Raw genomic sequence first — 13,079 nt, 5'->3', positions numbered from 1 at the left:
CCTCCGTAATTATGGAACCCAGATCTCAAATCCCCATGCCAACAGTCCTGCGGATTTCCTTTTCCCCGTCAGAAGCTGTGCCTGTCCCAAGGGACACGGCTGTGTGCTGCTGCCAGGTTTCCCTCTGACCCTCTGGGCTCAGAGATACGGCAAATTTTCCTGCCCAGATCCCTGGTTTTTACCTTTCCAGGGGAACTCTGCCCTTCCCGGCTGCAAAGTTTTAAATTTTATTTTTAATGAACTGAAATTTGATTAGCTGCATGTGGCTAAAATGGAGAGATGTAGCTGATAAAGAAATAATAAGCCCTGTTTAGAATCAGACAACCTGATACTCACAAGCATAGCTAAAGGTGCCAGCTCTCAGGGTCCTTGTCTCACACCCCAAAGGGCAGTTCTGAAACAAAAGGAGACCTATGACTTCCACACAGCTGGGACATAGCCTGTGGTGAGAAGCTGCTCTGGCCTGCAGCAAAATGGTCCTAGAGCCTGCAGCTCTCCCCTGAAGGGCTGGGGGAGTGAGGTGCAAAGTGCTGTGCTGTCCTGGAACAGGGGTTTCTCAAGATAAAAACAATCTCATTTCTGTCTCTGTCCCTCTCTCCTCAGCTCCCACACTCGACCCCAAGACAGGCTTTCTGTGATGACCTGGGTATAGCTTCTGAATGTTGGGAAGTTAGCCACATACAAAGAGTCCAGGACCAGGACTAGGATGAGGCAAGAGAGGCTCCTGGGATCCAAACTTTCAGAATTTGAGGAGCTTGGCAATGCCAATACATTTTGCTACCTAGGTGCCCTTTTGCCTCACCTTTTGTCCTGACCCTGATAGAGTGACCAGTGATCTCTGAGTCTCAATTCTAAATTGGTGGGAGAAGAACAATCCTGGCAAGTCTTGAATCACCTATCTGGACCTGATCCAATCACAATGACCCCAGGTTGAGGTCACATGGTATAAACATAGGTACTGAGAGTTATTTTCTGGGCTTTTGGGGGTGCAATTCTCAGATAAAGAGGAAACAGGTCTTGGGGAAGAAATCTCAACATCTTATATTATTACAAAAGCACTATTTAAGTAGAGTACTTTTATTACATTTCTGGTGTTATTATGAATCTCATAGCTCCCAAGCATGTATATGGTATGAAGCATGAGTATTAATAGGATCCTTAAAGTTTTAGCCTATTGTTCCTGTCCTTGAGGAGTTTTTAGTCCACTTGGGGGGGTCAGAACAGAGGCGGGATGCCTGCTGGAGAGTGGGTACGGAAACAATTCAAATTAATTCAACTTGAAAATAAAATCTGTTAGAGTCAATACTTTGTATAGAATTTTGAGAAAGAAAAGAACAAGAAGACCTGGGAATGGATTTGTAAAATAGGGGAAATCACTGGTCCCTTCTTTGAGATCTCTTTTGGGGGAGACAAAGGAAACAGTAGATACAGAGGCTTGCAGGAAGGATCAGATCAGAAAATACCCACAGAGCATCAAAATGCTACATGGGACATGGGATTTTTAAAATGTTTGTCCCATCTCACTAACATGAATGAAAGACCCATGAAGTCTGAACTGATGCCACCGTCTTCTGTTAAGAACCTTCTGGGTATTGAGGAAAAACATTTACAATTATTCAATTAACTCAAATGGTCCAAGGCTTTAGGTTTATACAACATGACCAGTAATGCCAGTTATTGATAGGAGATCAGGTTGGGAGGGAATGAGGTCTTTGAAGAAAATCACATTAAAAAAATGCAGAAAGGCACTTTTCTCTTGACCATCGCCTTCCTCCAATGACTCTCTTTCCACAGTGAAGGACTGGACACCAAGAGCCTCTTTTCTGTCTCTGTCAGTTTATTTCCTCAAGGCTTTTCTACTCACAAATCTAGCCCTGAAAGTCTTGAATTCATATTCCCCCATAAAAAATTAAGGATCCCTTGGAGAATCAAACTTTTTGAGGGGACACCTACTGCTACAATGTGTGAGAAGATATTATTGGGAAAATCCCCCACACTACATACCTATGTCAGAGTCTCATAGAATAATTTTTTTTTTTCAGAGCTAAATTTTGGGAAGACCTCACTCTTTTCTTCTCCCTGAGGAAGTGGCAACTGTTTCTACGAGAATACTTAGAACAATGCTGACCAAGTTGGGTTGCCTTTTTCCTTTGGTTTTCACGACTTCAGTGCCAAACTCACAGCCCACAAAATGCTCTACTTTTCATGCTCCAGGTTTTCTTTTATCAATGCCTCTGATTCTAGTTCATATTTTCCCAGGTCCCTATTTTATTTTTATTTTACTCTGTATTTGTTTGTCTGTAAATAGGTTCAAATCCTTTGAGAAATGTGGATTTGAAAAAAGGAAGGAAGGAGAGAAAGGGAGACAGGAAGAAAGAAAGCAAGAAAGAACAAAAGAAAGGAAGAAAGAAAGAAAGAAGAGAGGAAAGAAGAAAAGGAAGGTAAGATTAGAAAGGAACACCCCAAATTTTCCTCATAATTGAGCAGAGTAAGAAATGGCTGATCAAATATACATTATAGTTTCTTTACTACAAACATAGAGACAAGATCATAAAGTTTTGTTTTCCCTTAAAAGGAACCAATAATAGGAACTGTGATAGAGAGGCAGGTCAGATTTACAAGGGCAGGGAGAGCTTAGAGACAGAAAGTAAACACACCACAGTATATTTTGTGTTTATGTGCCTGTTGCCCAGGTAGGCTGGGGCAGAAAATCAGCACTGGTGGTTCTCTAAGCCCTTCCTCATGCACCTTTGGGTTCCAATAAACACCCTGTGAAATTGGTCCCACGGATATTATCTCCACTGAGGAATTAAAGCTCAAATGTCTTAAAACCACACAACTAAGATTTAACACACTGTTATATAATGGATAAGACAGGAGACAGTGGTGCCGGACCCAGCTTGAATTTCCAGTTCTACTATTAATTATTTATGAGACTTTGACGTGTCACTTAACCTGCTTCCTCCTATTTAAATGAGAATAATGGGCACTCTCTGCACAGTTTCCTCGCCCTCCTCAAAATGTTCAGCAGACCTTGTACCGTCTCCAGAAATCTAACCTGGCTGGACCTCACACAAGCCTGGTCTGGACCTTTCCCTTGGAATTTTCTCCAATGCAAAGCCTCCTCTTCTGCTGCAGGGCAGTCTCCAATGTTCCAGCTGACAGCCACCCCAGCCAGTGCGCTTTCTGATGAGCCCGTGCACATCCGAGCGACAGGCCTGCCTCCGTTGCAGCTGGTGACCCTCGCGGCATCTCTGAAGGATGAGAAGGGACACCTGTACCGGTCCAAAGCCTTCTACAGGGCTGACGAGGCTGGTGAGCTGGACCTGAAGCAGGCTCCTGCAGTTGGAGGCGACTATGTGGGGGTCCATCCCATGGGCCTCTTCTGGTCTATGAAGCCTGACAGGCCTTTTGGGAGGCTGCTTAAGAGGGATGTGAACAGCCCCTTTTTGGTCACTCTGGACTTACACGACTCAGTTTGCTCCCACGATTCAGCCACGGCTCAGCCCCGGGCCAGCCAGGTGGTGCAGCGCTGGTTCAGCAGCCCCGGGACGCAGCGGGTGCCCATCCGAGAAGGCCGCGTGCGGGGAGCCCTTTTTCTCCCTCCAGGTGAGACTGGGCTTCGGTGGTGGAGAAAACAGTGTTGATGGAAATAAAGACAAAATCAAAGGGCATCAGAGTGTTGGAGGACTAGTATGTCCCACGATCTATTAAAAGGAACTTGCCCTTGTGTGTTTGTGTGTGAAGGTGGAATTCATTTTGTCCGCCTGTGCTCTCTGCTTGACCCTTTTCTCCCTCTTTCTAATCTCATTCTCTCCTCTCTTTGCTGTTCTCAGGGGAAGGCCCTTTCCCAGGAATCGTGGATATGTTTGGGGGTATAGGGGGTCTAATTGAATTCCGAGCCAGCCTGCTGGCTGCCCGTGGCTTTGCAGTCCTGGCATTAGCATACTTTGCCTATGAAGACCTGCCCAAGCACATGCAGGAGGTGGACCTGGAATATTTTGAGGAAGCTGCCAACTTGCTACTAGCTCATCCCAAGGTATTTAAATTTTTTTTCATTCTACCTTGTAACCTTATAGCAAAAGATAAAAAAAAAAAATCACAGATGTCTGTTCTGATCATTTTACCAGTCTGTTTAAGCCTGGGCATAGTACAACAGCTTACAGTTAAAATGGGAATGCTGTTATCTACCTTGGAGGATTGATGCTCATATCTGCCGTAGGGGACTGTGGGATTGATTGGAGATCAGCTTAGTGCTTACTAAGTACCCCGTGAAGAAAAAGACAAGAAAAAAAGGGTGGATATATTGTGATTATTTTCAATGGGCAGAAAGCCAAGACTTATTGCACTTAAAGTGTTTCCTTTTTATTTACGATGGTGCTTCAATGTTTTATCAGGTGATTGTGATGACAGAAGGTTGTTGGGAATACAATTGTGAGCAAAATCATTGACCAGAGGCTATGTCTTTGCTGTTGTCTACCCAGAATGCTGGCCCTTTCCTCCCTTCTCTCAGACCCTTTCCTCCCCTCTGCTTCCTCAGCCTACAATAGAAGGAAGGACCCACTCCTCTGACCTACTGCTTTTCCTGTTGGACTGGGTCCTGAAATTCACCTGTCGGTAGAATTCAAGTCTTTTCTCTTTAGGATTAGCCTTTGGGTTAGTGGACGTGCAAAAACCTCTGTAGCTGTAAAACGCTACTTAGATAGGAACGACACTGACATCTTATTTGAAAGCACCCAGGAAACCTCTTTTCCTAGCTGGAGAGAAGAATCTGATTCTTTTTTTTTTTTTTTTTTTAATATTTTTTATTGATTAAGATATTACATATGTATACCCTCTACCCCCCCTCCCCCCGCTCATCCCCTCACCTCCCCGTTGTCCATGTCCATTGGTTAGGCCTATATGCTTGCATATAAGTCCTTTGGTTGATCTTTCCCCCTTGCCCCCACCCTCCCCTTCCTTCCCTCCAAGGCCCGACAGTCCAATCAAAGCCTCTCCGTCTCTGGATCAGTCCTTGTTCATCAGTTTATGTTGTTCATTATATTCCACAAATAAGTGAGATCTTGTGGTATTTATCCGCTCTCCAGTTCCATCCATGCTGTGGCAAATGGTAAGAGTTCCTTTTTCTTCTTCCTCTTCTTAAAGAATACCTTTCAGCATTTCATATAATGCTGGTTTGGTGGTGATGAACTCCTTTAGCTTTTTCTTATCCGTGAAGCTCTTTATCTGACCTTCCATTCTGAATGATAGCTTTGCTGGATAAAGTAATCTTGGTTGCAGGTTCTTGCTATTCATCTCTTTGAATATTTCTTGCCACTCTCTTCTGGCCTGCATGGTTTCTGTTGAGAAATCAGCTGACAGTCGGATGGGTACTCCCTTGTAGGTAACTGACTGTCTTTCTCTTGCTGCTTTTAAGATTCTCTCTTTATCTTTTTCTCTTGGCATTTTAATTATGATGTGTCTTGGTGTGGTCCTCTTTGGATTCCTTTTGTTTGGGGTTCTCTGCGCTTCCTGGACTTGTAAGTCCATTTCTTTCACCAGGTGGGGGAAGTTTTCTGTCATTATTTCTTCGAAAAGGTTTTCAATATCTTGCCCTCTCTCTCCTTCTGGTACCCCTATAATTCTGATGTTGGTACGCTTGAAGTTGTCCCAGAGGTTCCTTACACTATCTTCGTATTTTTTGAATCTCTTTTCTTTTTTCTTTTTCGGTTGGGTATTTTTTGTTTCTTTGCATTTCAAATCTTTGACTTGATTCTTGGGATCCTCTTGTCTGCTGTTGGATCTCTGTAAATTATTCTTTATTTCAGTCAGTGTATGCTTAATTTCTAGTTGGTCCTTTTTCATGACCTCCATGGTCTCACTATACTCCTTGAGGGATTTATTAAATTTATCGGCGGTTTCCATAAAATTCTTGAAAAACCTTATAAACGTGGCCTTGAACTCTATATCCAGTCGTCTGGCCTCCTCCGTTTCTGCCAATTGTGACCTGTTTCTTTGTCTCCGCATTTTGGCTGCTTCCCTGTGTTGATAGAGTGGCCTGCGCGCCAGGTGTCCTGTAGGGCCCAGTGGCTCAGCCTCCCCAGTTACCCGGGGTGGACACTCTTGGTGCACTCTTGGTGCCTTGGTTGTTGTAGGATCACTGGGAGGAATTGACCTCCAGTCCAATTGGCTGTGGGAAGCAGCTGTGTCTGAAGTGGGAGAATGGTCCCCCTCTGACCACTGGGTACAGTGGCTCCTGGTTCTAAGGAGGTGCTAAGTCAGCCCCTGCCTGAGGCCACAGAGCAGGAACCAGGAAGAGGCTCAGCTGTGAAGCAATGCAAGCCGCTGCGGGGCCTTGGGCCTTCTCTTGGAAGTTCCGGGTCTGGCTGGCCCGGCTGCAGTTAGGTAATTATCAGGTTGCAAAGGGCCGGGGCATTCACATGCAAAAGCCTCTGCCGCAGCCTGGGTGGGGCGGGGTCTCAGGGAGTCAAAAGAGGCGGAGAAAGACGCTATGGCTGATTCTCCGCGCCCGGAGTCGCGCGTCTCAGTGTCCCGGTAATGGCTGCAAGCACCTCTGAGGGAAATCCTCCCTCAAGTTCGCCCGCTGCTGCCTGAGAGAGCAGCCTCTCCCCGTATGTGTCCTGGGTCCCCAGAGACTTCCCGGAACCGGAGTTCAGAGCAGTCGGGAGCTTGTGATTCAAAAAGACAGCCGCGTCCTCAGGTGCCACCCCCTTTCCGCGCGCGCGAGCCGCCGCCGCCGTACCTCTGCACTCAGCCTCCGCAGCTCCTCTGGCTCTCAGCGTGCTTTTCTTGTCTTCTAGTTGTAGAAATTACACTCAGCCAGCCTTCCTGTTTTTCTGGACGATGTTTGCTCCGTCCTTTGGGATAATTTTCAATTGTTGTGTGGGGCAACTATTTCCCGGTGTTTTTCTATGCCGCCATCTTGGTTTCTCCGAAGAATCTGATTCTTCAGAAAGCTCACCTGCCTCTGCTTTTAGGATGTAGATTGTTGCTGGTGCATTAGATCCTTCGGGCTTTTACAGAACTCTGCCTTTGATAAAGAGTGTTTATTTCTATTGTTTCCCTTGAGCCTCAATAATAATCCTGCAAGGTAGGTAATACTATCATCCCTGCAAGACAATAGGCTTAGAGAGGGGAGGTGGGTAGTGTTCACAGTTGCAAAAGCTGGTGACCCCGAGTGCCAGGACTCCCTCCTCACTCGTTCTAATGCCCGTCATACTAGCTAGTGGCCTGTGGCCCAGCTTCTCAGTGGATGGCCTGCCATGGGTTCCCTTCATTTTGTGTTTCAGATCCGAGGGCCAGGCATCGGAGTGCTTTCCGTGAGCAAAGGTGCAGAGATCGGGCTGGCCATGGCCTGCTTCCTGAAGCAGGTGGTCGCCACCGTCTGTATCAATGGGCCTACTGCCCTCTATGACTTTCCGTTCAGGTACAGGGGTCTGGTTATGTCACCCATTCCCTCGTTTCTGGAGCGTATGCAGGTGCACGTCTCAGGGGCTGTGAGCCTCCTCCACTACAGGGGGGACCCCCGGGAGAAGCTGAATCAGCGGAGCGTGTTTCCTATTGAAAAGGCCCAGGGTCAGATCCTCTTCATTATAGGAGAGGATGACCAATCGGTCAATAGCAAAGAATATGCTAAGCAGGCCCTGGAGCAGCTGAAGAGCCATGGGAGAAGCAATGGAAGGATGCTGCTCTACCCAGGGGCAGGCCACCTTCTAGAGCCGCCCTATGCACCCCTGTGCTACGCATCCCGTATTTACCCCATTTCTGCTCCCCTTAATAACCCCATTGCCGGTTCCTATAATTACTCCTTTTCTCAACCGCTTCTCTGGGGTGGGGACCCCGCTGCGCATGCTGCAGCCCAGGAGCACGCCTGGGGAGAGATCCAGAAATTCTTCAGGCAACACCTCACTCAAACCAGAAGCCAGCTCTGAGCAAGTGCTGAGGCTGAGATGGAGGAGGATAAGGCAGGGATGTGGTGAGGAGAGGGGCCCTTCTGATTTCTCTATATTCACAATCATCTTGAATGAACTGCAAGAAAACTGGACGAAATCAAAGGATCAGGGCATAGGTGCCTCTGAAGTATTTATGACAAATTTGTATGTACTTTGAATTTTTGTAAATTGAATATTAGTTTATATGCACCAGGAAATGTTGCTATTTCAATGCAAACTGAATCTTTTGTACCCCTGTTAGGGATGTCCTGGGTCCAGGTATTGCCACCACCTCAACTTTCCTATCAAAGTTGGCATCTCTAAAAATGGTCAATTTGATGTTATGTGTTTCATGATGAGATGTAAGGTAGAGTGCCCAAACTACCTCTAACAACACTGTTGAATTTGAACTTAATCAAGCCTGTAGATCAAATATCTAATTACTGTGGTGGCTAGAGAACAAATTAAATGGCACTTACAAAAACAGTCAAACAAATCCAGATTGTGGGTCATTCCATGACATGGTCTCTTTACAAGTTTATTACCAACTGACCTGGTTTCTTCACAACTTCGTTGCAAGAAAAATTTGCAATGGAGGGATCAGACTGTCATCTGAATTCTTCATATAGAATTTGATGTTAACAATTATTTTCCCTCAGTGCTCTGGTCTTTTTATTTTGGCAAGTGTAATGCTTGCTATAGATTTCCAGTTGATACTTCAATTTTTTTTTTTTTTTAGAATAGGATGCTTCTTTTTATTCCCAAAATATATTTCTTATTACAATTTCAATCAGGAATGGGATTGAATTTAATCAAGTGCCTTTGTTGTTTCTTTACATGCTATCTCCTTTTCCTCTTCGTTTGACTCACCAAATACTTGTCTATTCCAGTGATCTTTTTTAAGAATAGCTTTTGGTTTGGTTATCAGTCAAATCTGGTTCATCAATTTCTGTTTCTTTAAAATAAATGCATCCCCAATGAGAAGTCTGATTATTACTCCTTTGTGGGTTTTTTCCTTCTTTCTTTGAAAGCTTTTTACAATTTTCTGTTTTGTTCTTAGTGTTCTGAGAGTCCATCAAAATGTGGCCAGGAGTGGGTCTATTATTTCTGTTTTATTTTGCTTGATAGTCTATGGGCCAAAAATTATCCCATGTTCATGCCTGAAACAATCACAGGCATGGGAAATGAGACCACTATAACATCTTAGACAATCAAGACTTACTACCCATGGGTATGGAGATGAGCCAAGCATCCATTGAAGAACGTGTCCATTTGGTGGACAGTGAACAAAAATGAGATCCATTACTAACAAGGGCTATTGAATTGCCCAACAGCATGGTTTGCCCCACCTGCTTTTCCTTAATAATCTTCATAACAAATGAAAGCTGGGGGGAGTGTTCTTCTGGTGAAACCACATTTCAAGTGTTTTCTGTAACCTATGGACAAAGATTACTCCTGAACTGTCTTGTCCAGACATTTTGATTCTCCAAGCTATTCCCTCCTTGCATGTATCCTTTGCCTGCCTGCAGAAGTCCCTTTGGTTTAAATTAATATGTGGAAGACTTGTTATTTTCCTATTTAAGTGCACATGTGAGTCCCAGTGATTTTTGCCCTATCAGATTCCCTTTCTATGATGGTTAGACAAAAGACAACAGTTTATGTGCCTCTTAATATACAAATAATTCTAGACCTGTCAGCCCTAAACAGTCTCTGGATTTTCTTTATCTCTGAGGCTTGCCACTCTATTGTTTCATTGTCATGTTTTAAGCATGACTGGGTATTTTTTTTCTCATTCTTTGTATGTGCTCTTCACAGACTTCTGTTGCTTCTGGTAGAAAGTTTTATTGGTTTTGAAATCTGTGCTGCATATATTCTTGGTAGCCTAACCTTCCTCCTTTCTAGTAGTATCTAATTGGGTCCCTGTGCTTGGAGAATTCTAGACTTAACTCCAGCCCCCACAGGTGAGTGTTAATTGGTGTAGACCAATCATATTGGTCTTTTCTCTTCATCCAGTGATTAGTGTAGGCTTGGACATGTGACATCATTCTGGCCAATGAGATGTCAGAGACATCTGAAGATAATGGAGATTGAAAGAACCATTTGGGAATTTGGGGTGAAGTTTTCCTTGTCTTAGAAAACAAAGATATGGGAGATTTTCCCTTTGGATGTTGTTTTGTCTTAAGACTGAGGACATATTGGGGCCATGAGAGCAGCCAGACCGAGGACAAAACCAATACACAAGGTCTGAGCCAAATGAGTTGCAGAGAGTGGAACTAGGGCTCTAATTATGTTGTTTTCATAGCTGTTTAACCTTTGGATTTTTTGTTATTGGATTCAATAAATTTCCTTATTTGTTTAAGCTACGGACTGTGGGCTTGTCTCTTATTTGTACTGAAGACTATCAGGATCGTGGACACTCTCCCTTGATCTGGACTGAGGTGGTATAGTAGGATAAATTGCACAGCCAAAATTTTAAAATGAAAATTGAGTGAGAGGAACTAAAAATCAATAACCAGTTTGAATTTATTTATTAGACTTTTAAAATTTTGTAAGCTCATATAATATGCATAATCTGAGGATTATGTATTGTAGTGAGAGGTGACTGTGTTTCATTTTCTTTGTGATGATGGGATAGTGAGAAGTGAAATCTATGGTGAGTAGAGTCACCTTCTGAGTGGAGATGAGCTGACAATAAGCCACCTATTTTACAGAAATGCAGACACAAAAATGCTTATTGAGTGTTTACTGTATACTAAAAACTCTGCTAAGGCTTTTCACGAGTTAGTTACCTGATTTAATTCTCACATTAACTTTATGGTGTACCTTCCCCATTCAATGCTCTCACTTCAACAGTGAGCATCTGGTGAGGCTGGGAGTTCAACTTGCACTGTAATTCAGCCAGTCACAAGATAAGATTCTGGGTTTGATTTTTAGCAATCTCAGCCCTGTGGCTAGAGGAGATAAGGATATTCTTCAGAGCACACATAGAGGCTTTCAGATCATTTATGGGCACATAAGCTTGGAATTAAAATCCATGAGATCATCCTTTTCTTCTTCACTTTGTCCAGTGACATTAAGATCAACTAGGTGATCTTACATTTGTTAGTTTACCAACCAGTCAGTACCCAAATGTGTATTAGTTGAGGTTCTCCAAAGAAACAACAGCAACAGAATGTATACAGAGAAATACATTTACTACAAGGAATTGGCTCATGAAACTGTAGAATCTGAGGAGTCCCAAGAGCTGCAATTGGCAAGCTGGAACCGAGGAAAGCTGATGTAAGTCTAGCCTGAAGGCCTAAAAACCAGGAGAGCCACTATGAAAATTCCAGTCTGAAAGCTGGCAGGCTCAAGGTCCAAGTGCCAATGCTTCATCTGAGCGTGAAGGCAGGAAAAGACCTATGTCCTAGCTCTAACAGCCAGGCAGGGGGCATTCCTTCTTACTTGAAGGAAGGTCAGCGTTTTCATCCTACTCAGCTTTCAACTCATTGGATGGGCTTTACTCCGTCTACTGATTCAAGACGTTAATCTCATCCAAAACACCCTCACAGACATACCCAGAATAATGTTTGACCAAATGTCTGGGCACCTGGTAGTTCAGTTAGGCTGATATAAAATGAACCGTCACAGCATAGGGAGACACTAAAATATTTCCATTTTAGTGCTGTGTTAATTAAGCTGTGGAGAGCTTACTTTATCTAAACTCACATAAGTAGAGATAAGTTAACAATAGGATTGAACTTACAGTCTTTCCCCAAGACTCCTGTAACTATTATTTCACCAAGCTGACAGCAGTATCTACCCAGGTTGCCGTAGCTTTTCTCTTATGGCTTCCAATATAATTGAGGCTGAATGTGGTAAGTGTCCTTATAATTTCTCAGTTTGATTGGCTCAGCCTGTAATAGTAAAAGACAGACTTTGGCAGTTAAAAAAAAAAGTATTATGTAAAGTCTCTTACATAATAGTAAAAGACAGACTTTCTCCTAGTCCAAAGACATGGGACGGGGCCTTTGCAAATACTTTGATATTACCACACGCACAGAAAGATAAAGCAGGCCAAGCAGAGGTGTGTTTTGACCTCAGAGAGAAAGGTCCAGGGAGTGTTCGGCATCGTCCGGAATGAGAAAAACTGGGACAGAGAAGAAGACAACCCACCAGTTGAGGAAAATCAGAGAAAAGTCATGTTGGCCGTGGGACCAGGGCCGTGCAGTCAGCTTTTCCCAGGGCTTATTGAAATATCCATATACACTATTTTATTTTATTTTTTTGGCTGGGATTTCATGCTCACCGAACAACCTTTTAACTAACAGAATGGCTTTGTAGACATCTCAATTACAAGATGGGGTACCAGAGAGAGAATGTCACATTCTGGACACCAGAGAGAGATGATTCTACCATCAATTAATAAATGGCTTTTTAGTTTAGGTTATGATGTGTTAGAGATAATATTTTTAAATGTACTTACATGCATTTCTCTCGGCATTCCCTTGCTCCTTCCCCCACCCCGTGCTATTTACTTGCTTTGGGGAGGTTTAAAATTATTACAACAATCATGTGAAGAGAAGAAAAGTGTTAATGTCTGCCAAAGGGATTGATTTTACCATGAAGAGACTGGACTAACCGGAGGAGAGGCAAATACACTTAATAGGCAAATTAAGTTTACTTTTTCCCCCTCTACTCAGTGGGATAGAGAGGCTCGTTAGGAGGTTTAGATTAGTGTTAGAAAATATTTATGCAGAGAAACGGGTTATCCTGCTACATTCAATCGGTAAGAGTCCTTCACAAAACACTGGTCATCTCTGAGGAGCTCAGAGCCTAGTTTCAGCCCCGCAGGCTGAGGTTCAGACCTGGCATGTGGTGACTTTTGTCCTGAGAATCCTGCGTGAGTGATCAGGTAGAATCAGAGACCACACCTTACTTGCCTTGACACCCTGCCCCACCAGTTGTGGTAAAGTTACTGTGAAAAGCTATGGAAATATGCATATGGGGGTGGGGGGTGGGGGGTGGGGTGGTAATTGTAACTCCCAAGCAGGGGAGTTAAATTTAGAAAACTTTCTCTAGAAAGCAAGTGTTACTGAAAGCTGTCATCTCACCACATCCAATCCAGCTTCAAATCCTGTTGAGTCTACCTCCCCGCTGTTTTTCGTA

General features: G+C 43.8%; 1 protein-coding gene across 1 annotated transcript; it reads left to right on the top strand.

Moving 5' to 3' along the window:
• Positions 1-2,973: 2,973 nt before the first annotated feature.
• Positions 2,974-7,931, top strand: LOC308528080 (acyl-coenzyme A amino acid N-acyltransferase 2-like; the record flags this gene model as incomplete). The annotated part of the gene is given in 4 exon segments (XM_081103588.1): positions 2,974-2,997; positions 3,000-3,609; positions 3,837-4,039; positions 7,290-7,931. Coding segments are annotated over 4 exon segments (1,479 nt in total).
• Positions 7,932-13,079: the final 5,148 nt, after the last annotated feature.

The sequence above is a fragment of the Myotis nattereri genome (assembly GCF_964212035.1).
Source record: "Myotis nattereri genome assembly, chromosome: 12".
NCBI lineage: Eukaryota > Metazoa > Chordata > Mammalia > Chiroptera > Vespertilionidae > Myotis > Myotis nattereri.
The sequence above is the reverse complement of the archived record's forward strand: the minus strand, read 5'-3'. Positions and strand labels throughout refer to the sequence as shown.